Raw genomic sequence first — 23,676 nt, 5'->3', positions numbered from 1 at the left:
GAAGAGCAACCTCACCATGGTACAGAAAGCCATTCGAGTGAAGGGAGAATAAAGGAATGTAGTGGTAGTAGGGGACAGTATAGTTTGGGGGATTGACACTGTTCTCTGCAGCAAAGAGCGAGAGTCCAGACGGCTGCGTTGCCTGCCCGGTGCCAGGGTTCAGGACATCTGCTCTAGGCTGGAGAGGAACTTACAGTGGGAAGGGGAGGATCCAGTCATCATGGTCCATGTCTCATACTGACTATGATTAGGCATTAAATTAAGAAAAAAAAATCTCTGGATTCTTCCCTCAGCCACGTCCAAATTGGCATAGGGCAAGTAAGATTAGAGAAATTAATGCATGGCTCAAATACTGGTGTGGTAGATGTGGGTTCCAGTTCGTGGGGCACTGGCACCAGTACTGGGGAAAGTGGTGGCTAAGAGCGCAAATAGAAATAAATAAGTACGATCTGATAGCCATTACAGCGACATGGATGCAGGATGACATGGATTGGGACCTGAATTTTGAAGGGTACATGGCATTTAGGAAGGACAGGTAGCTAGGAAAAGGTGGAGGGGTAGCTCTGTTAATTAATGATGGTATTAGCGCGATGGAGAGGGATGACCTAAGTTCAGGAAACCAGGATGTAGAAGCAGTTTAGGTAGAGATGAGAAATCATAAAGGCAAGAAGTCACTTGTGGGAGTGGTGTACAGGCCACCTAACATTAACCACACGGTAAGATGGGGTATAAAGGAAGAAATAATGGGAGCTTGTCAGAAAGGTATGATGATAATCATGGGAGATTTTAACCTACATATAGACTGGAAAAATCAGATGGGCAGAGATAGCCTAGACGAGGAGTACATAGAATGTTTTTGGGATAATTTCTTGAAACAGTATGTTTTGGAGCCAACCAGAGAACAGGCTATACTAGACCTGGTATTGGGCAATGAGATAGGATGAATTAATGACCACATAGTTAAGGCGCCCCTAGTTAGCTGTAATAATAATATGATTAAATTTTACATTCAGGTTGAGGGAGAGGAGAGTGGGTCCAAGACCAGTATTTTAAGCTTAAATAAGGGCTATTAGGAGGGCATAAAAGCAGAGCTAGCTAAAGTAAACTGGCAAATTAGGTAAAGGGATAGGTCAATAGAGATGCAGTGGCAGACATTTAAGGGGATATTTCAGAATACACAGAATAGATACATTTCAACAAGAAAGAAACATTCCAAGGTGGGGACCTGCCATCCATGGTTAACTAAAACAGTTAAAGATAGTATCAAACTTAAAGAAAAAGCATGTAATTGCGCAAAGATGGGAGGCAGGTCAGAAAATTGGACAGAATATAAAAAACAGCAACGAATGACTAAAAGTTTGATAAGGAAGGTAAAATTAGAGTACATGAGAAAGCTGGCTAGAAATATACAGACAGATAGTAAGAGTTTCTATAGATATTTAAAAAAGAAAAGTTAACAAAGTGAACATTGGTCCTATAGAAAGTGAGTCTGGGGAATTAATAATGGGAAAAAAAGGAGATGGCAGATGAACTGAACAGGTATTTTGCATGGTCTTCACTACTGAGGATACAAGTAACATCCCAGAATTAGCTGTAAGTCAGGAAATGGAAGGGAGGGAGGAACTCAAGAAAATTACAATCACCAGGGAAGTGGTACTGAACAAATTGTTGGAGCTGTGGGCTGACAAGTCCCCAGGTCCTGATGGACTTCATCCTAGGATGTTAAAAGAAGTGGCTAGTGAGATCGTTGATGCGTTAGTTTTAATTTTCCAAAATTCCCTAGATTTGGGGATGGTTCTGTTAGATTGGAAAATCGCGAATGTAACTCCTTTATTCAAAAAGGGAGGGAGACAGAAAGCAGGAAACTACAGGACAGTTAGCTTAACATCTGTCTTAGGGAAAATGTTAGAAGCTATTATTAAAGATGTTATAGCAGGGCACTTAGAAAAATTGAAGGTAATCAGGCAGAGTCAACATCGTTTTGTGAAAGGGAAATCATGTTTAACCAATGTATTGGAGTTCTTTGAGGGAGTTACGTGTGCTGTGGATGAAGGGGAACCGATGGATGTATTGTACTTAGATTTCCAGAAGGCATTTGATAAGGTGCCACATCAAAGGTTATTGCAAAAATAAAATCTCATGGTGTCGGGGGTGACATACTGGCATGGATAGAAGATTGGCTAGCTAACAGGAAACAGAGTAGACATAAATGGGTCATTTTCTGGTTGACAAGATGTAATGAGTGGTGTGCAACAGGGATCTGTGCTGGGGCCTCAACTTTTTACAAATTATATAAATGAGTTAGATGAAGGGACCGAAGGTATGGTTGCTAAATTTGCTGATGACACAAAGATAGGTGAGAAAGTAAGTTGTGAAGAGGACAAAAGGAGGCTACAAAGGGATATAGAAAGGTTAAGTGAGTGGGCAATGATCTGGCAAATGGAGTATAATGTGGGAAAGTGTGAAATGGTCCATTTTGCAGGAAGAATAAAAAAGAAGCATATTATCTAAATGGTGAGAGATTGCAGAGCTCTGAGATACAGAGGGATCTGGGTGTCCTAGTGCATGAATCGCAAAAGGTTCGTATGCAGGTACAGCATGTAATTAGGAAAGCTAATAGAGTGTAATCATTTATCGTGAGGGGAATTGAATACAAAAGTAGGAAGGTTGTGCTTCAGCTATCCAGGGCATTGGTGAGACCACATCTGGAGTACTGAGTATAGTACTGGTCACCTTATTTAAGGAAGGACGTAAATACATTGGAAGCAGTGCAGACAAGGTTTACTAGAATGATACCTGGAATGGGAAGATTATCTTGTGAGAAAAGATTGGACAGGCTAGGCTTGTATCCCCTGGAATTTAGAAGAGTAAGAGGCGACTTGATTGAAACATATAAGATCCTGAGGGGTCTTGACAGGGTGGATGTGGAAAGGATGTTTCCCTTTGTGGGAGAATCTAGAACTAGGGGTCACTGTTTAAAAATAAGGGGTCGCCCATTTAAGACAGAGATGAGGAGAAATTTTTTCTCTCGGAAGGCCATGAGTCTTTGGAATTTTCTTCCTCAAAAGGCAGTGGAAGCAGAGTCTTTGAATATTTTTAAGGCAGAGATAGATGGATTCTTGATAAGCAAGGGGTTGAAAGGTTATCGGGGGTAGGTGGTAATGTGGAGACATCAGTTCAGCCATGAACTTATTGAATGGCGGAGCAGGCTCGAAGGGCTGAGTGGCCTACTCCTGCTCCTAATTCGTATGTTTGTATGTCTGTACAATACACTCCAATCTTACCCTCTGGTCGTGATCGTCTGAGCAGCGGCCAGCACTCATGAGCCTTCACTTTCCGGACTAGGGAAAGCAGGCTTCACTGTGGTAGGGAAGGGGGGATCTTATGATTCTTAGTGTAGTGGTGGGAGGGGGGGGAATGGGGTCAGATTTACATTACTAGTGTAGGGGATGGTGGGAAGGGGTGACGTCTGCACTTTGTTCCATTTGGTCGGGGGGGGGGGAGCGGGGAAGGTCAAGTATTGACGGTAAGTGTTTTGGTGGGGGAAAGGGTATACATTGAATTTGTTATTGGGTGTGTGGGAAAGGGACGCTAGGTTACAATGCTTTAAAAATATAAATGAGCCGGCAGGCCTGACTGCTCTTTAAAAATGGCATCAGCGCCTGCACACAGGCAGCTGACGCCATTGCCGACATCAGAGAGCCCGCCCCTCCATGTGATTGGCGGGAGGGGGGGTGTGGCCTGACCGGCTCATTATCATGGGCCACCGCGAGGAAGATCGTGGCAGCATGGCAGCGAGCGGCCTATTGCCTTCCTATACGGGCCACCATTTATTTTTGCCCGCTGATGAATAAAATCCAGCTCATGGGGCTATACTCCTACACAAAGCTGCCCTGTGGTGTGAAGTCTTCTCCAAAAATCTTCCAAGCTATAATGGATAAAATTTTGCAAGGAGTGCCGCATTGCTTCTACAATCAGGATGGTGTGTTGATCACGATTGCAACAGAGGAAGAGAATCTTCAAGTGTCGGATGAAGTCTTAATAACTCTTAATGATCACACTGTGAAGTTGAAAAGGAGCAAGCGTGCTTTTGTGCAATCTGAGGTAGTGTACCTTGGCTTGAAAATCAATGAAAAAGGCCTGCAGCCAGTGAAAGAAAAGATAGAAACTGTCGTCAATGCCCCAAAGCCTGAAGATGTATCTGAGCTTAGCTCTTTTTTAGGCATGATCCAATGCTACTCACAATTTCTGCCTGAGATTGCAATGGTGTTAGCTCCATCACATGACTTGTTGAAGAAAGATGTGAAATAGGAATGGTCTAAAGCACAACATGATGCTTATGATCCATGTAAGAGAGGCTTGACCTGTGATGCACTACTTGTTCATTACGACACAAATCGTGACCTGAAGCTAGCATGTGATGCTTCAAACTATGGAATTGGAGGACAAGTGATCATTTGTGTCATGGATGATGGTCAAGAGAAGCCCATAGCATTGGCGTCATGTACCCTGACCAATAGTGAACGCAACTACGTGCAGATAGAAAAGGAAGCTGTTGGAATCATCGTTGAAATCAAAAGGTTTCACCAGTTTTTGTCGGGTACGAACTTTACGCTAGGTACAATCCTAAACCCCTTGTAGCTATTCTGGGTTCAAAATCTGTAATACCGACAATGGTAGGATCTAGGATGCAGCTGTACTTTTTTCACAGTATGACTCCAACATTGAATATCATCATTCAAAAAAGAATGTTATCGCTGATGCACTGTCGTGCTTGCCGCATGAAGACTCAGAAGTAGGCTGTGAAGATGCAATCTTCACAATAGAAGAAGTGGTTGAGGACTTTCCAATCAGTGCAACTGAAACCGCAACTGAAACTCAGAAAGACGTAGTTTTAAAAAGAGTCTATGAACAGACTTTGAATGGTTGGACAGAGTTTCACTGGTGTAAGAACGAGGAACTGAAACCATTCCATAATCGACATAATGAGTTGTCATGTGAAGAGGGCTGCATTAAGTGGGATCACAGAATGGTAGTACCTAGTTTTTTAAGAGATAAGATTCTGGCAGAACTTCACATTGAACACATGGGTATTAGTTGGCATGAAATCCAGAGCCGGAAGTTTTGTTTATTGATTTCTAGTATCATTGATTAACAAATATACCATTTATCAAAACTGCAGAAATAAGCCACCAAAAACTCCTTTACAAACATGGTCATGGGCTACTCATCCATTTCAAAGAGTGCATGTAGACTTTTGCAAAAAGAAAAGCGACAAGTTCGTGGTGCTTATTGACAGTCACTCTCAGTGGATCGAAGTAAAGGATATGGGTCAAAACGCCAATGCTGAAAGGACAATAGACAAGTAACTGTCCAATTTTGCTGGTCATGGTTTACTGGAGGAGCTTATCTCAGATAACAGCCCTCAGTTTTGTTCTGCTCTGTTTCAGAATTTTGTAACAGAAAACCCACATGCCAAATGGAAAGTATTAATTTTGTTGTATGGAACGTTGCCTGAGGACCTTGTTACTGGACATTACAAATAATTTTGAAAAAGCAGAACAGAACAGCTAAAGATGACCACACACAATTTGCATATGAGTAGCCAAAGACCAGCTGGGAGACAGAGGTAATTACCCAGTCTAGCCAGAACAATGGGATGCACTCTGATTCAATTACCTAGAATGGGTTTTGTCAATATTGGTCATCAAAAGCCATCGACACCCATTGAGCTTGAAAGAGCCAAACCTACACCCCCCGCCCCACCTCCGCCCCACACCCCCTCCACCAAGTATGTCTGAAGAACTTAGAAGTTCAAAAACCTTCCAGAAACTTCTGTTTCAAACAAAGAGGTGGTCACATGACATACCTGCCTGTGTAACATTGAGTTTGTGAATTGTGCCTCAGAAAGAAGACAGTAACTGAACTCTAAGGAAAAGGCACCTCTCTCTCTCTCTGTCTCCAGCAAAATCTCAGGAAAGCCTCCGTGATAGTTACTAAGCCTCAAGACTACAGATCCTTGCAGGCAACAACCAGGGGAAGCAGATAAAGCCCCTCTCCTGCCTTCCAGAACCAGAGAAGCAGGCCTGAATTGTGCACGGGGCCCAGCGAGGACTTCAAGACTTTAACCTCAACTAAGGACACTGAAACTCAGTATTTGAATTCCATTTATGATGGACTTTACTTCAACCTCCCAGCTCTTTTTTTCCGCTGTATCTACTTGTGTATGAGTGCCTGTTGTATGAATATGAGCATGAATGCATCGCGTATTTTAGTAATTTTAACCGGTTTAGAGTGATAAGGTTCATAAACTTGTATCATTCTTGTTTAAACTCAAGAAAACCTGTCTGATTGGTTCATTTGTAATTATAATTAGAGGAACAGTGAGCAAGAGCTCACTGAGGTGGTAAGCTAAATCACTGTGTTAAAAGAATAAGCCCTGTTGCGGTCAAACCAGAGATGGAGCGAAAGGGGAGCCTGAGCCCCCTTCCTCACCTGGTTGTAACAGAACTTTGGGGGCTCTAGTCCAACATTGTACCCACAGACAAATGCGAAATTGGAAGTGAGAAACCAAATTGATCCCAATCAAAAGTGAAAAATCTTCAATACAAGTTTTCTTGTGGTTTGTGGTGCTAGAATACGAACATGTCCGCATCCAATGCCAGTACCTCCCCAAGCCAGGGTGAAGTAACTTGGGATAACTTAAAGGCACTGTCTATGTAAGAGTTGAGGAATATGGCTGGACAGTGTGGGATCACTTTCCGTGCCAAAGCTAAGAAATCCAAACTCCTAAGACTTGTGGCCAACCATTTTTTCCTCGAAACTGAAGAGTCAGAGACAGGGTTGGGATTACATTCGGGCCTATAATGCAATTAGAGCAGAGGAGAATTGAGTTGGAAGACAGGGAAAAAGAGAGAGAAGAGAAGGGAAAGAAAAAGAGAGACAGGAAAGAGAGAAGAGAAAGAAAAAGAGAGACATGAGAGAGAAAGAATTTTCCAGAAGGAGCAAGAAGAAAGGAAGTTACGGCAGCTTGTATTAGCTAGGGGGTGACAGAGTAACCCCAGTGAAAGCATGGCCAATATGGAGGCTACAATCAACTCAGAACCATGTGCTGAGCTCTTAAAATTCTCCCAATTGATCTCAAAATTAAATGAGGGAGACGTGGAAGCATTTTTTGCAACTTTTGAAAAGCTTCCAAGGCAGTTAAAATGGCCGGCCGAGAGCTGGACCCTCCTGCTGGACAGCCTAAAAATGCTATCCTCGGGGCATATGAGCTGGTACCGGAAGCCTACCACCAGAAATTCCGAACCCTGCGGAAACAAGCTGATCAAACTTACCTGGAGTTTGGGAGAAGTAAGCAGCTGACCTTTGACCAGTGGTTGAGGGCTCTTAAAGTGCAGCCCACATATGGAAACCTCAGAGGAACAAAAAGTGCACAGAGCGAAGCAAGCTGCACTTCTGGTTTAGAGAGGAAAACCTTTCCTTGTTATCCCCACAACACTAAGAAGGATAAGAGGTGGGAGAGTGAGAGGAGCCCAAACAGTCCTGGGAGAGGAAGAAAAGCAGGACACATAGGGGGCCCTCCTCAAAAAAGATAGTGCTGAAAGCAGGAGTGAGACCCGGAGACCTGTGTGCTTCCATTATAATAAGGCAGGCCACCTCAGAGCTGACTGCTGGAGACTATGGAGAAAGCCTGAATGGTTAATCAGGGCACACCCGCCCAGTGTAGGAGACAGACCCTGATGGAGAGCACAGCAGAGCTGGCTGTGGCTTTAACTGCAACAGCAGTAAGACCCAGAAAAAATAGTGCTCTGGGTGCAGGAAAATTTAATGAGATCCCTGAAGGTGATCAGGATTTAGTGTCCAAAGGGAAAGTAACCCCATACCCCTCGAGTGGGGCAAACAAGCGCATCATCATACTCAGGGATACAGAGGCAACCTTTTGCTGGGAAAAGGCATGAACGTTCCCCTAGTGGGTGCAGCGAATGCGAGGATGATAGTGAATGGTATCGGAAGGCGGTGTACACCCATACCTTTACCTCGGGTGTACTTGGAGTGTAACTCAGTTTCAGGGCTGGTGACCATAGGGTTTGTCCCTCGATTCCCTGTGGACGGGGTTGACCTGCTCCTAGGTAATGATCTGGCAGGGGTGAAGGTGGTAGCTTCCCCAGTAGTGATAGAGAGATCGAAGGAGGTCAAGGAGACAGGGCAGTGGCAGGAGACGGTCCCCTGCATTTCCCTTGATTGTGTAGTGACTTGGGCCATGACCAAACCAGCTCCCCCAGAGGAGACAGAACCGGCACCATGCTGTCAGATGGTCTGAAACTTTCTTTGAGAAGTTAGAGGACCCAGGGAATGGGTTAAATGAATCTTCCCTAGTTAAGGTTCAGCAAACCAACCCAGTATTAAGAGAAAAGCAAAATACTGCGGATGCTGGAAATCTGAAATAAAAACAGAAAGTGCTGGAACAACTCAGCAGGTCTGGCAGCATCTGTGGAGAGAGAACCAGAGTTAATGTTTCAGGTCAGTGAACCTTCTTCAGAACCAGTCCCCACAGTCAGGATAAAGGAGAAACAAAAATGCCCTAAAGTGAGTAACCCTTGTATGACTCACCAAAGCACTGAAAGTGAGGTCAGAGTGGATCCACCCACTGCAGATTCCCATGATCAGAGCTCAAGCCCAGAGCTAATTAAATCCAACAATCTTACTTCAGAGCCCTACTAGAACAAAGGCCCAGAGGAAATCTCAGAGACCTCACAGGGGCTTAAAACCAACTCATTACCCAATACTGCCATTGGGAGAGAAATGAGCAAGGTACAGGAACCTGTAGGGTTAGTACCGCATGTTGAGGGGGCAAAACTTGTGCACAAAGAAGAACTCACTCTAGACAATTGTGGAAATTTGCAGACACCAAGTTCCCCCAGCAACCATGTGTTTATTGAGATGCCCATTCCCCGCTTATTGCAAACTGATACTAAAGAAACTTTAAACCCATTGGACAACACCTAACCATCTCAGATCCACCTTGAGGGAAAAGGGCAGTTTAAATCAGCACTACTGCAGAGAAAAGAGAAGCTTCCACAATGTGAAGATTTCTGAATGGAGGAGAGTGAATGAGAGAAATGCACATGTGTTTTTCTGTGCTTTCTCTTTTTAACTTATAACGAAATGCTCCCCATTGTCGCATTTTATTTGGCGTGGTACTGAGGTGTGATGGAAATCCACATGCCAAATGGAAAATATTAATTTTGTTGTATGGAACAGTGCCTGAGACCTTTTTACTGGACATTACAAATAGCTTTTTAAAAGCAGAACAGCTAAAGATGGTCATGCACAATTTGCACATGAAAAGCCAAAGGCTGGCTGGGAGACAGGTAAATTACCCAGTCTAGCTAGAACAATAGGGTGCACTCTGATTCAATTACCTAGAATGGGTTTTGCCAATATTGGTCGTCAAAAGCCATCGACACCCATTGACTTTGAAAGAGCCAAACCCCCCACCCCCCCACCAAGTATGTCTGAAGAACTTTGAATTTCAAAAAACCTTCCAGAAACTTCTGTTTCAAACAAAGAGGTGGTCACATGACAAGCCTGCCTGTGTAACTCTGAGTTTGTGAATTGTGCCTCAGAAGAAACGCAGTAACTAAACTCCAAGGAAAAGCACCTCTCTCTCTCTCTCTTCAGCAAAATCCCAGGAAAGCCTCGGTGGCAGTTACTAAGCCTCAAGACTACAGATCCTTACAGGCAACAACCAGGGGAAGCAGATAAAGCCCCTCTCCTGCCTTCTGGAACCAGAGAAGCAAGCCCGAATTGTGCACGTGGCCCAGCGAGGACTTCAAGACTTTAACCTCAACTAAGGACACCGAAACTCAGTATTTGAATTCCATTTATGATGGACTTTACTTCAACCTCCCTTTTTTTCCTTCTGTATCTATTTGTGTGTGTGTGTGCCTCTCATGTGAATGTGAGCGTGCATGCATCGTTTATTTTAGTAATTTTAACCGGTTTAGAGTGATAAGGTTAATAAACTTACATCATTCTTGTTTAAACTCAAGAAAACCTGTCTGATTGGCTCATCTACTATTATATTTGAGGAACAGTGAGCAAGAGCTCACTGAGGTGGTAAGCTAAATTACTGCGTTAAAAGAATAAACCCTGTTGCGGTCAAACCAGGGAAGGGACGAAAGGGGAGCCTGAGACCCCTTCCTCTCCTGATCATAACAATTTCATAAAGCAAAATAGTATGAAACATACCCTCACTCACCCAAATCATCCAGCATCAAATGGAGCAGCAGAAAGATCTGTGAGACTAGTCAAGGAAGCACTCAAGAAGCAAGTGTTGCATGGATATTCAAGTTTCAGCATGAAACAGAGATTAGCTAATTTTCTGCTGAAGTACAGAACAACTCCACACTCAACTACAGGGTATACACCTGCTGAGCTCTTAATGAAGCGAAGATTAAGAACATGTTTGAGTTTAGTTCGACCAAATGTGACTGCTGAAGTTGAACAAAAACAGTTCAGTCAGAAATATCAGTACGACACAAATAAAAGAGAACGTAGTTTCAGGAGAAATAAACATGTTTGTGTTCTGTGAGAAGATCAGGAAGACTTTGTAAACCAGTTGTTAGACTTGATTTATCGATATCGTTTAAAGAAAAAGAGTCCGTTGTTATTTTGCCAAGTGTGCATATTATCAAAGATTTGTTTGTTTTTGAAGTTGTTACAGTTAGTGTAAATGTAAATGGTTTATTAACTTTTTTTTCTGGCCATCTTGGTGTCTATTTTTCTTTACAAGGTCCTGCCAATAGATAACAGTAAACATTCTTGAACTTATGTTTTCTTCCTCCCTCCTGCTGTCATTTTGGTTCCTCAAGTTTTTGCCCGTCTTTTCCTTCTGTGTTAACACAGCTCAGGATGTTGGGAGGACAGCTCCAATTTGATGCAACCATAACCAGTGGCAACCTGATTATTATCGGCCTGAACCCATTGATAGTTCTGTGGGAAGCTAACTCCTCAACAATTGAAAATTCCCAGAATAGCTGTGTTAATGAATGTGTCTTTCACATATTGATTGCTAATATGCCCTACAGCATGTCATGCAGGATTGTCCACTTTTCCCAATGTATTGCAGTGACCTTTGTCCTTTCCTCCATCATTAATATGAACGATATACAGCAACTATGTAAGGATTCCTAACTAGCCTTTGAAACAATCTTATCCGACATTCCCTCTTCTTGCTTTTCAGTGGGTTAACTTTGCCAACTCTTCGAAATAGTGCCATGGGATCTTTTACACCCACCTGAGAGAGCCTCAGTTTAATCTCTAATCTGAAAGGCAGCACCTCTGACAGTGCAACACTGCCTCAGCACTGAGTGTCAGCCTAGGATTTGTGCTCAAGTCTCTGGAGTGAGGCTTGAACCCACAACCTTCTGACCCAGAGCCAAGAATGCAATGACATATCCAAGGCTGACAATCACTACAGAGTTATAGACTGAGAGGATGATAGGTGCAGCATGTAAATAGGAACTGCAGACTGGCAGTATCCCAAGCTGTTAATTTGTTCAGACAATAAAAATAGAAATGTGGACTAAAAAAAAACACTTCAGTGTGCAAATCTTCTCATTTCTACATTTTTAAGATGATTTTTTTCATTGAGGCATTCATCACATGGAAATATCCTTTCAGTAATGTATTCAACTTCCAGAGTCTAGAGTGTTCCTTTACAATTACTTTATTAAGACAGTATTTCAAATCTACAAGGAAAACAATCATTTGTGTCCTCACGGGAGACGAGGTGACGTGTGTGCCTCCAGCAATATCCTGAGTCACTGCCATTCTTCACCACCAGGCCATAGAAACCGGTCGACAAGCGCAACTTAAAGAAGGCCCACTTAACGTAAATCCCTGCCCAAGGCCTGAAACACCTCCCGGGAGGGGAGGTGGGTCAGTAGTCGTGATCCATCCAAAAACCAGGCAAGGACAGTGACCACCCTCCTGCCCCTTTCACCACCACCCCCCCCCCCCCACCACCCCCGACATCCCTCAACATCCACAGGGCTGCTGGTTAGGCACTGCCCTCCTAGCCGTTTGGACTAAATAAGTTATCTCAAAAACACACACACATATTGTTGTCAGCACAGCCATAGACGATTACAAGATCCTTTAAGTGTGGGTGTAGTCCGCAGGTGAGCACTTGAATGTAAAATGGCATCACAAAAAATACATACGGCCAACACATACAAGAATTGGTAGAATTACATAGAATTTTACAGCACAGAAACATGCCATTCGGCCCAGCTGGTCTATGCCAGTGTTTGTGCTCCACATGAGCCTCCTCCCACCCTACTTCATCTCATTCTATCACCATATCCTTCTATTCCTTTCTGCCTCATGTGTTTATCTGGCTTCTCCTCAAAGGTATCTATGCTATTCGCCTTGACCAGTCCATGTGGTATCACCTAAGCCCATACCCACGATTTCCCATTTGTTGAGCAATGCCATCTTCGCCAAGAGGGCATCTTGATTGGCTTCTTATCATAGCCAGATCATTACACACTCCACGCCACAAGATTCAATGAGGTCAAAAAAAATACAACATCACAGAACACAAGTGGGATCTGTGCACCATACATATAGTTGGCACCATAAGATATGGCAGGTCATCATATTCATGTGTCTTGGATGGTAGACATGAAATGCTCATTTCAGATATAAACTGTGCATCCTGGATAAGAGTTGGTTACCATGGATGTGCCATAGACACTCAAATATACGTTATAATGCCATATATATACTTACATAATATGTGTGTGCATGAGATGTACATAATATAATACAACATGTATTCCAGAGAAAGAAGTGTGCCCAGTGGTGTACCTCTTCCAACCAACCTTGCTTACAATCCCCACAAACATGAAAAGCTTTGGCCAGCAACTTCCTTGGAGTTGCTTCCACTCCATGGTGGGAACTGTGATAGAAACCCCATGTAAAGTTAAGAGGAATCTGGCTCTTTATATGCACTGTTTTGTGGCAATAAACTGTTGAGCAGGGGCTTGGTGGCACATTGATCTTTCACCTCTGGGACTTGGGTTCAAATCTAGCCCGCATTGATGGAATGAATGTTGACTTTACGGGTCCTTTATGTAAAATACGTTTGGCACTGTCCACCCAGCCTCTAATGGGTTGAGTTCATTCCTTGGCCTCGTATACCCAGACTAGGAAGCTCCCTTGCTGAAACCTTGGCTATACTGAGTCAGCTGATGGCTGTCAAACTCTACAATCGGCACTAGGGAGGGGAAAAAAATGGTCCAGTGAGTCATGCTGGGAACAATCCCAAACCCATGAGTTGCACCACATAGAAAAACAGGACAGGGGTGCATGAGAATACCATCACCACCAAGTTCCCCATCGAGTCTTTCATGCCAGCCCAGCTTCGTGGTTGCTGGGTTAGAATTCTAGAACTCCCTACCTAACAGCACAGTGGGAGCATTTTCAACACGTGGGCTGCAGCAGTTCAAGAAGGTGGCTCACCGCCACCTTCCCAAGGGCAACTGGGGATGGACAATAAATGCGAGCCTTGTAAACAATGCCCGTATCCCCTGAATGCATGAATAAAAACTTGATGTATGGATCACAACAGAGAGATTGATGCCTTCGGTTAGCTGGTCTTCCAACAGTCACTATCCAGCTCTCACAGATAAAGGCGGCCACTGGGGCAAGGTACCTAGAGAGCTGCTGGTGCCTGTGGGACTGAACGACTGCAGGATGCACCCTTTTCGGAAGAGGAGAGGCGAAGGGGCTAATGGAGCCAGATTTCGGATAAACCTGAGGGGGAGTTCACTGGCAGCATTGTACCCAAAGAAAGAACAAAAAGAAATAAAAGATTCTAAAAATGAAGACAGGGGTACTGGATCATGTGATGCTAATCCCTGTTCAACATAAAAAACCTTTGAAAATTCTGAATAGCATCAATTGAACCACTGCCAAGTAATACCATTGCAAAGCCAGTATTCAAAAAGTCAGCATTTATTCTCACGTTTCTTAAATCAATGCTTTTTTAAAAAAAAGTTTTACTAGCCGATTCAGCCTTTCTAGGCTTGAGGTCTCTTTCTTGTAATGGATGGGGGTGAGTCTGGCCCACTTTAAGAAGAAGTTCGGTGCTCTGCATTCAAGAAATCGTTCCTTGTGACTCTGGCCAGGATTTTCTAAATCTCTCAACAACCTCCAAATAAAGTCTTTGTCATTCAAAGTCTCTTTACACCTCTTATCCCCAAGACTCGCCACTGGAAAGAAAAACGGTCTTTTGCCCTCATTCCCCCCGTCCCCCTCCTAAGGCAGGTAAAATCTCTGTCCGGAATGTCAACATACTGTATATTAAATAATAATAGATAAAGTCCTCTGACATCAACAGACACTGCATAGGCCTCAAGACAGTGCCCCATAAAATGCTCTCCTGTCACAGACAGGAGACATGTGAATACTAATCTGCCATAGCTAATAGATCACGCTTGTCCAAAGGCACTCTGCATACAGTCCATAATTTCTTTTAAGCTCTGCTTAAATGGTTGAAGCTTGCTTCTCACCAACGAATGATAAAGTTGCAGGCCTCATATTTCAAGTTGGCCTACAGGCCCCCGAAGATAAATTTGAGGCATTGGCCATCTTGAATTCACTTCTGGTTTGGGAACCACCAAACTGTTGTAGGCCTCAAATATCGGGTCAGCAATTTGAAGGTTAAAAAAAAACACGAGAAAGCTACATGGCATAGCAGGCCAGCATTGCGGCCACTTTGAAGGAACTCAGGCTTCCCTTCACAGCATGGAACAGAATAAACCTCGTCATGGTCTCTGGAAATAATGCCAATATCAGGCCATAGTCGGTCTACACTTACTTCATCCCAAAGTTCAGTCAGAGGAGTAATGATGGCTCGTATCCTTGGGAAAATAGTCAAGTTAAGGCTCTTTAGTGCTGACTTCAAGAGGTTCTTAATTATGCCCCTCATTTAACGGGGGGAAAGTGTGGCTGGTTCTGGACACATCAGAATGAAAATGGTTACGATTTAAAGGTAATCCCCTACTTACTGTATCCTCTTGTTTGTTGCTGGCAAGTTACTGATAATAAAACAGGCCTTTATCTGCTCCCATTACGATCATGCCTCTGAGCAGCATTTCTGTTGGTTCATCTTCACTTTGTGCTTGATCCCATCATAGAGTTCAAAGTTGTAGTTCTCTAGGGTGGTGGAGCTCCGGCTTGATAGGCCGGCATAGGAGCAAGTGCAGTACAGTAAGAGCCCAGCACAGACTGCCCCCAGGAGAACTCCCACTGAACTCATGACGATGATAGTAACAAGGATTGGGTCCAGGGAGTAGAGCCAGTTCTTATCTTTTCCAGATGTTGGGGTGACTGACATCCCATTGGAGGGCACCATTGTACTCGAATCTCCAACTTTCCATGCATTCAAGTCAGATCCCACATCTGCAATGCAACAAAAGTAATCGTTAAATCATTGCATTATATAGAAGGTCACTTTCAACCTGAGAACATATCCAATTTTGGTACAACTTCAACAATATCCAATAACGTACAATATATAAAAGTGAATACTATTGCTACAATCACCTAGTTCATGGTTTGTATTTTCTGGAGGTAAGTTTTAATTTGGCAATTGAATTTTTTTAAAATGCAAGACAAATGAAAATACGTAGTTTGAGAAGCTGGAAAGAGCGATTACAAATCAAAGGGTGGTCCATGTTTATTTACACTTGGGAAGTGTAAAAAGCCTACACAACGGGAACCCCTCTTAACTTGCTGATGGAGATGGTGTGACTGCAGCTGCTGCTATCAGGGGTTTAAATTATTCATATGATTTCCCAGAACAAAGAGACGATTTGGAGTTGGAAATGATTAGTTTAAATTGTTATCTGGGACATCCCATATGTACCACTTGCTGTGGCACTAGATGATGTAGGGGGTGCCTGTTGGGTTTTTGAACCATGTGCTTGCTGACACAGTAGGTCAGGTGGCTTTCATACAAGGGGATGGCTTTGGAAAAGCAAGTTGGCTTTTGGAAAGCTGTTGGCTTCAGCCAAGAAGTTGACTTTTGGAAGCCAGTTGGGCTCAGGAGCATAGAGGCCATTGGGAACCAGGGGTGTTTCTGTTTTCAGCAAGGCCTGTGTTCAAGCTGGGAAGTCTAGATCTGGGAGATCTGATACCTCAGAAGATAGCTAAGGAATTAAGGAAATCAAAGAGAATTCCTAAGAGCTGTGGTACACTTTGGATTGGTCCCAAGTGAAGTGAACAAACCACCAAGTTCCTGTAACGTTTAGAGGAATTTCTGGGGAGGAAGTAATAGTCAAATAGGAATGTTCTGTTGAGATTTAGAGTTTGAAGTATACATCTTCATGCTTTGTTAAGATTTTAAGTTTAAAATATGTGTTTTCAGATTGTAGTGTTATTCATAGTGTTGTGCTTTGTTTAACTCTTGTACAATAAAGTTTTTTGTTTAAAACATGAAATCGTGTGGCATAATTCTTTCAGTAATAACTGGGAATTCGACTTTCACTTTTTAAAAGTTAAGGGTCCCTAATGGAATCGTGACACTACCTACAGGCGGCTCCCCGCTACCCTCTCAATGGCAACTAGGGATAGGAAATAAATGCTGACCTTGCCAGTGGCACCCATATCTTGAGAATGAATAGAACATTTTTTATAATACCCACAGGCTAAGATGTCTTTGATACAATAAACATGTATAGAACCTTGGTTAGACCACACCTGGAGTAATGTGAACAGTTCTGGTCTCCATATCATAAAAAAGGACATAGAGGCACTGGAGAAGGGGCAAAAAAGATTTACGAGAATTATAACAGAACTAAAAAGTTATACCTATCAGGAAAGACTGAACAGTTTGGGGCTCTTTGCTCCAGAAAAGAGAAGATTGAGGGGTGACCTGATAGAGGACTTTAAGATTATGCAAGGGATTGGTAGAGTAGATGTAGAGATGTTCCCACTTGCAGATGAGACCAGAACTAGGGGACATAAATATAAGATAGTCACTAATAAATTCAATAGGGAATTCAGAAGGCACTTCTTTACCCAGAGAGTGGTTAAGTTGGTCAACAAAGCAATTATTCTGGACAAGTACCCGCTCCCTACAATTCAAGAACTACTGGCATCATTTCATGACTCCATGAAGATCGACATGTGACAAAGCTATCTTCAGATACCACTAGCAGAGCGGGTCCAACATCTTTTAGCCTTTGTTCCACACAATGGTATGTTTCAGTACTGCAGAATGATGTATGGAGTAAGTCCAGCACCTAGTGCGTTCCAGAAGATTGTCCTTTTAGTCTTGTCAGACGTCAAGAGGAAGCACACCCTTCTTGGTAACATCATTGTTCATGGATGGGGCAAAGCAGAACACGATCAGCGGTTATCCGCACAACTCGCACAACACAATTTGACACTGAGCAAGGACAAATGCACTTTCGCAGCACCCAAGATTGAATTTCTTGGGTACAAAGTGACAGCGGCTGGAGTAAAGCCTACATACAACAATGTCAAAGCCATTCATGCACTTCCGGCCCTGTCTAACATGGAAGAGTTGGCATCGTTCCTCAGCACGACCAACTTTTATCACAAATTTGTGCCCCAGTACACGGAGATCACAGAGCCTCTTCGAAGGCTACTGTGCAAAGATGCAAAATGGGAATGAACAATCGTACAGCAAACAGCATTTGACACGTTAAAGAGAAAGATAGCAACTCCGCCAGTCCTCGATCATTTCAACCCACATGCGGATACATATGTCACAACAGACATGCCAGGAAATGCGATAGGAGCTGTACTCTCATAGTACATTGCAGAAAGCAAATGACAGATCATGTATCGATCACGCCTGTTGTCTGAAACTGAACGCAAATAATCCACTGGAGAGTGGGAAGCACTAGCTTACATCTACGCTTGTGAACATTGGCACATGCATCTCTATGGTAGGAAGTTCACCCTCGAACCAATCACTCAGCACAGACTACATTGTTAGCCACATCAGGATCTGGTCCTTGACCTCCATGCATCTACCAATGTCATATTGTCTTCATTAGTACAACTTCAAGGTAGAGTATCTTGCAAATTTACGCAACCAAGTAGCTAACATTCTTAGCTGCACTACTACCGCCTACAGTGTTAGTGATAGTGAAGTGACTTGCAACATCAAAGACTATATAGTCATGGTGATTTCACAAGCAACTGCGTATCTTGTGACATGAGAGGAGTTAAAGGCAGAGTTGGCGGCAGACAGTGTACTTCAGGAAGTAAGCCAGTATCTAAAAACTGAGTGGCTTTGCAAAATAGAGGAAGAACTGGTCTTGTACCACAGGGTACACAATGAGCTTGCATTGTTTGATGACATGGGGAACTCGAGTGGTTATTCCGAAAGTGCTACAGCAACCGAGGTTGCATCTTGCCCATGAAGGATATCCGGTGTCGATCCAGTGAAGCAGTCTGGTGGCCAGCAATAGATCGCCACAGGGAAGAGTTCATCAGAAACTGCATAGCATGAACAATCTGCCAAACCATGCCCCCCACCTTTACAACTGACCCCATGGCCAACAAAACCATGGCAACAACTCCAAGTTCAGAGAAGTGCATGCAGCCCCAAGCAATCAACGTTTTTTGCGTGTTGTTTATGATCTACATAGCAAGTGGCCAGAAATCGCGACAACAAATTCCATAACCACCACTTCTGTCATTGACATTCTAGACAAGTTGTTTACAAATTGGGGTTTGCTGGAGACTATCACTATGGACAACGGACCGTAGGTTGTTCCCAGTCAGTTCATGGAGTTCCTAGCAAGCTACAGAATTCACCATCATCTGACATTGCGATATACCCCATAATTGAATGGTGGTATCGAAAGTTTCAACAGGGTGATCAAGGACAGTTTGAGAGCTAGCATGTCAGATGTGCTCAAAGATGGCTCGGGTGGATGCATGAGTGATATCGTACCTCTCTTCAGCAGCGCTTTGGGGATGACTTTTTTTTTAAATTCGTTCATGGGATATGGACGTTGCTGACAAGGCCAGCATTTATTATCCATCCCTAATTGCCCTTGAGAAGGTGGTGGTGAGCTGCCTTCTTGAACCACCGCAGTCCATGTGGGGTAGGTACACCCACAGTGCTGTTAGGAAGGGAGTTCCAGGAATTTGACCCAGCGACAGTGAAGGAACGGTGATATAATTCCAAGTCAGGATGGTGTATGGCTTGGAGGGGAACTTGCAGGTTGTGGTGTTCCCATGCAACTGCTGCCCTTGTCCTTCTAGGTGGTAGAGGTTATGTGTTTGGAAGGAGCTGTCGAAGGAGCTTTGGTGCATTGCTGCAGTGCATCTTGTAGATGGTACACACTGCTGTCACTGTGCGTCAGTGGTGAAGGGAGTGAATGTTTGTAGATGGGGTGCCAATCAAGTGGGCTGCTTTGTCCTGGATGGTGTCAAGCTTCTTGAGTGTTGTTGGAGCTGCACCCATCCAGGCAAGCGGAGAGTATTCCATCACACTCCTGACTTGTGCCTTGGAGATGGTGGACAGGCTTTGAGGAGTCAGGAGGTGAGTTACCCGCTGCAGGATTCCTAGCTTCTGACCTTCTCTTGTAGCCACAGTATTTATATGGATACTCCAGTTCAGTTTCTAGTCAACAGCCATGTACAAAGTGGGTAACCCTGGTCACCCAGGATCCATCCGTCCACTTTGGCTGGTTCCTCAAAAACTGCTGGCAGCTGGGAGTTCCTCAAAATATAGGAGTCATGACAGCTCCCTGGGAAACGTGCGCAAATATGCATGATTCTTCTCCTGTGGTCACAACCAGTTCTAAGTTTAAAGAGTGGAAGTCTTTGCAATTAACAAAGACAGCGGGCTGGTCTCAGGGAACTCTAATGGCCACATGAGTACTGTCGATCACCCCTTGCACTCTAGGGAAACCAACGATGACGCCAAAGGTTGCAGACCTTGCTGTCTGGCTGTCCTTATCTGCAAGTAAGTAGATGTAATTATTAGCACATTGAAAAAGGGCATTGGTCACTTCTTTGATGCACCTGTGGGTCACAGAGTGCGAGATGCCACATATGTCGTCCGTGGATCCCCGGAAGGAGCCATTGTAGAAAATAATTGAGTGCAGCTGTCACCATGAGGGCAACTGGCATCGTATTCCCACCGAAGTCAGGCAGCTGCACGTCATGCTGCAGGATCCTACAAATTTCTGTGACCATTGCACGTGTCTTCCTTAGGCTGTCCTCATCTGCCGGCAGTGCATCTCTGACATTTGAAGGTAATTTGACCTTGTCCTAAGGATGCGATGATGTGCCAGTGCCCGTCTTCGGTAAGGCCATTCCTCAATGTTACCATTTGGGGCATCCTCACCTTCCTGTTCTACCTCTTGCTGGCATTCAGGCATCATGAGTTGAGAGAAAAGAGCCTTCCTTAGTCTCTCTCTTTGTTCTTCTTCCCGTGGTACCAGACAAATTGGGTGTATGAGATCCATGTCGCTGCTGCTTTTCTGAACAATAAATAAGCAGAACGTGACGATTCAGCCCTCTGTTGCCAGTGAGCTGAAACATCGAGGCAATGAACAGCTCCCTTATATCTGCCTTCAAATTGCAGCCAGGGTAGAAGACACACCCGCTATAGTTTGTCTCCTCCCACTCTCCTTGCAATTCTTGAGTGTCCACATGGTTTTCATTATCGTTGGAGAAGATAGTGCACATAGAATTCAGGGCAAGTCTCCTCAAATTTCAACCTCCTCCTGCAACCTTCCAGTCTGAACCCATCACCCTTGACCCACCCAATGTTACCATTGCCCTTCCCTCTGTTACCATTGAGCCTCCCCCCATTACTGTGCACAGTGTAATCATCAATGTATTCATACGATCCCTCCCCCGTCCCTACTCCCATTACTCTCGACATGCTGACCCTTACCCTTCAACTTCCTCACATTGAACTGATCATTGTTGCGAGTCCCGTTCCCCTCCATATTAAGCTGTCGAATACCCACACATTAGTCTTGACCTTCCCCCTACGGAATCCATTTGCCCCCATTAACTGTTATTGTTCCCTCTGCTACCCCAGTAACCTTAATTTGCTCCACAGCTCCCCTATGTCAACAGCATTCATCCCTCCCTTTAGGCCCTTGCCAAATATCTTCACACAGGACTGATCTAATTCACCCACCGCCCCCACAGCTGACAAAATGCATCTTCACCCTCAACAGCAACCATTCAACAAGCTGGATGCTCCACTCCACCCTCCCCTGCTCCTCCATGTAGCCGATCAGCCCCACCCTTCCCTCCTTGACTACCCTCCCCTGCTCCTCCATGCCCTCGCCCATGCTGCCATCCCCTGAGATGATTCACCCTTGCTGGTGCCGAGCCTGGAGGCAAATATCCATTCCAATGTTGGCATTAGTTTAGTGGATGAGTTAGTCCTGAGACTCAACTTGTCTGACTGTTGCACGCCACATTGAAACATTCATGAACTGGGTGACACAGGAATATCGCTCGCCATTGCCTTAATCTGGCAGATAGGACTAAATCGTAACTATACATAGGGTAATGAGTATTCATGTTATTGAAATGAATGCAAAGCTGCAATCCACCATATACGGACATACGTATGAAAATGTGAACTAGGAGCAGGAGTAGGCTATTCGGCCCCTCGAGCCTGCTCTACCATTCTATAAGATCATGCCTGATTTGTTTGTGGACTCAACTCCACTTTACTGCCTACCCCGGATATCCTTTGACTCCCTTGCTTGTCAAGAATCTGTCGACCTCTGCCTTAAAAACATTCAATGATCCTGCCTCCACCACTCTCCGGGGAAGAAAGTTCCTGACCTACGACTCTCTGAGTGAAAAAATTTCGCCTTATCTCTGTCTTAAATGGGAGACCCCTTATTTTTAAACTGGGTCCCCTAGTTTTAGTCTCTTCCACAAGAGAAAGATCCTTTCAACATCCACCCTGTCAAGTCCCCTCAGGATCTTATATGCTTCAATAAGATCACTTCTCATCCTTCTAAACTCCAATGAATACAGACCCAATCTTTCCTCATGACATAACCCTCTCATCCCAGGAATCAGTCAAGTGAACCTTCTCTGAACTGCTTCAAATGCAATTAGATCCTCTATTAAGTAAGGAGACCAAAACTGTATACAATACTCTAGATGTGGTCTCACCAATACCCTGTACAACTGTAGCAAAACATCTCTCCTTTTATATTCCATACCCCTTACAATAAACAACAACATAGCATTTGTCTTCTTAATCATTTGCTGTACCTGCATACTAACTTTTTATATTTTGTGTATTAGGACACACAGATCCCTCTGCATCTCAGAATTCTGCAGTCTCTCTCCATTTAAATGATATGTTGCTCTTCTATTATTCCAGCCAAAGTGGACAAGTTCACTCTTTCCCACATTATACCTGTGCTGGGGGAACCCCAGAACACTGCAAACCCACCAACAACTTAATTCCTCTAAAATATCCCGCCTAATCATATAATCCCACATGCCACAAAATCCACCGCGGCGGACTGCATAAAACTCCCCCCAATGATTTATTGACCTGAAATGTTAACTCTGTTTCTTTCTCCACATATGCTGCCTGACCTTCTAATTATTTCCAGCATTTTCTGTTTTTATTTCAGATTTCCAGCATCTGCAGTAGTTTGCTTTGGTATCACCTCTTTTGGTCCTTCTTTACAGCTGGATCTAGATTGATATTTAGCAGGGTTCTAGGTGCAACCTTAAACTATTTCACTGTAGCTTGCAGGATACCAATATGGCTGAAATAGTTGAAAGGAATCAAGGAGTAACAACATATGGCTGAAATTGGCTACAGTGCCACTGAGGATGAATGATGACAAGGTCATGTGAATGCCTCATGGAGGTGGGAGCTTATAAAGAGCTGCCTTAACAGAGAATGGGCAGAGCAATGTGGTCTTATTAAATTTCTATAAATATTTATTTCTCTATGTTTTAAATAGATAATCCCAAGCAGTTGTCAAGTTGGGAGTTCAATGACATCTCTGAAGAGTGCTTTGGCAGAATCAGAACAAAGGATCAGACAGCTTGAACATTGTGGTCACCTGTTTCCCAAAGGATTGGGGTAATACCTGACCTTTATACTTACTACCTTGTTAGTGTATGTAACCACTTGTATTCAACTATTAATATTGCTGATTGTAGTGTTTGATTGATTAAATGTATTAGTCTGCTTTCTGATCAGTGCTTGATTGTTTAAGCCTAGGTGAAACTGAAACTAAAAAGGCACAGGACTAGAATGTTCGAGTAACTACAGGTGTGTTCTGAAAACCTTGTGCTGAAATCTTGTGAGTGCTGAGATATTTTAAAGTACTGTAAATAAACCAGTTGGTGATTTAAAACAAGTGTGATAACTGCATTGCTCTGAGATAAATCAGATATATAATAACCAGCAACCCGGGGTAAACCTAACATTGTTTGTTTCTATATTGGTGGTATCTTTGATATGTTTACATAGGAGCAGTTCACCATGAGTAATGTACAGTTTGATGGGAAAGCAGGGGTCAAAATTGAAGAAAAAAATTATCCTTAAGAGGTGAATAAAATATTAGCTCCTTCATTTTCTTCAAATAGTTCCACCACATT

The 23,676-nt window shown here is 43.6% G+C and overlaps 1 protein-coding gene across 2 annotated transcripts in view; it reads right to left on the bottom strand.

Annotated features, from left to right (window-relative positions):
- Positions 1–14,012: 14,012 nt before the first annotated feature.
- The window catches only part of LOC137372302 (neuropilin-2-like), a 112,322-nt gene continuing 102,658 nt past the window's right edge, over positions 14,013–23,676 (bottom strand). For both annotated transcript variants that reach the window (XM_068036105.1, XM_068036104.1), the window contains one exon: positions 14,013–15,477. In XM_068036105.1, coding sequence (XP_067892206.1) covers positions 15,152–15,477 — 326 coding nt within the window. In that variant the 3' untranslated portion in view covers positions 14,013–15,151. The remainder of the gene's footprint in view (positions 15,478–23,676) is intronic.

This window comes from Heterodontus francisci, chromosome 7 (assembly GCF_036365525.1).
Source record: "Heterodontus francisci isolate sHetFra1 chromosome 7, sHetFra1.hap1, whole genome shotgun sequence".
NCBI classification, from domain to species: domain Eukaryota; kingdom Metazoa; phylum Chordata; class Chondrichthyes; order Heterodontiformes; family Heterodontidae; genus Heterodontus; species Heterodontus francisci.
The sequence above is the reverse complement of the archived record's forward strand: the minus strand, read 5'-3'. Positions and strand labels throughout refer to the sequence as shown.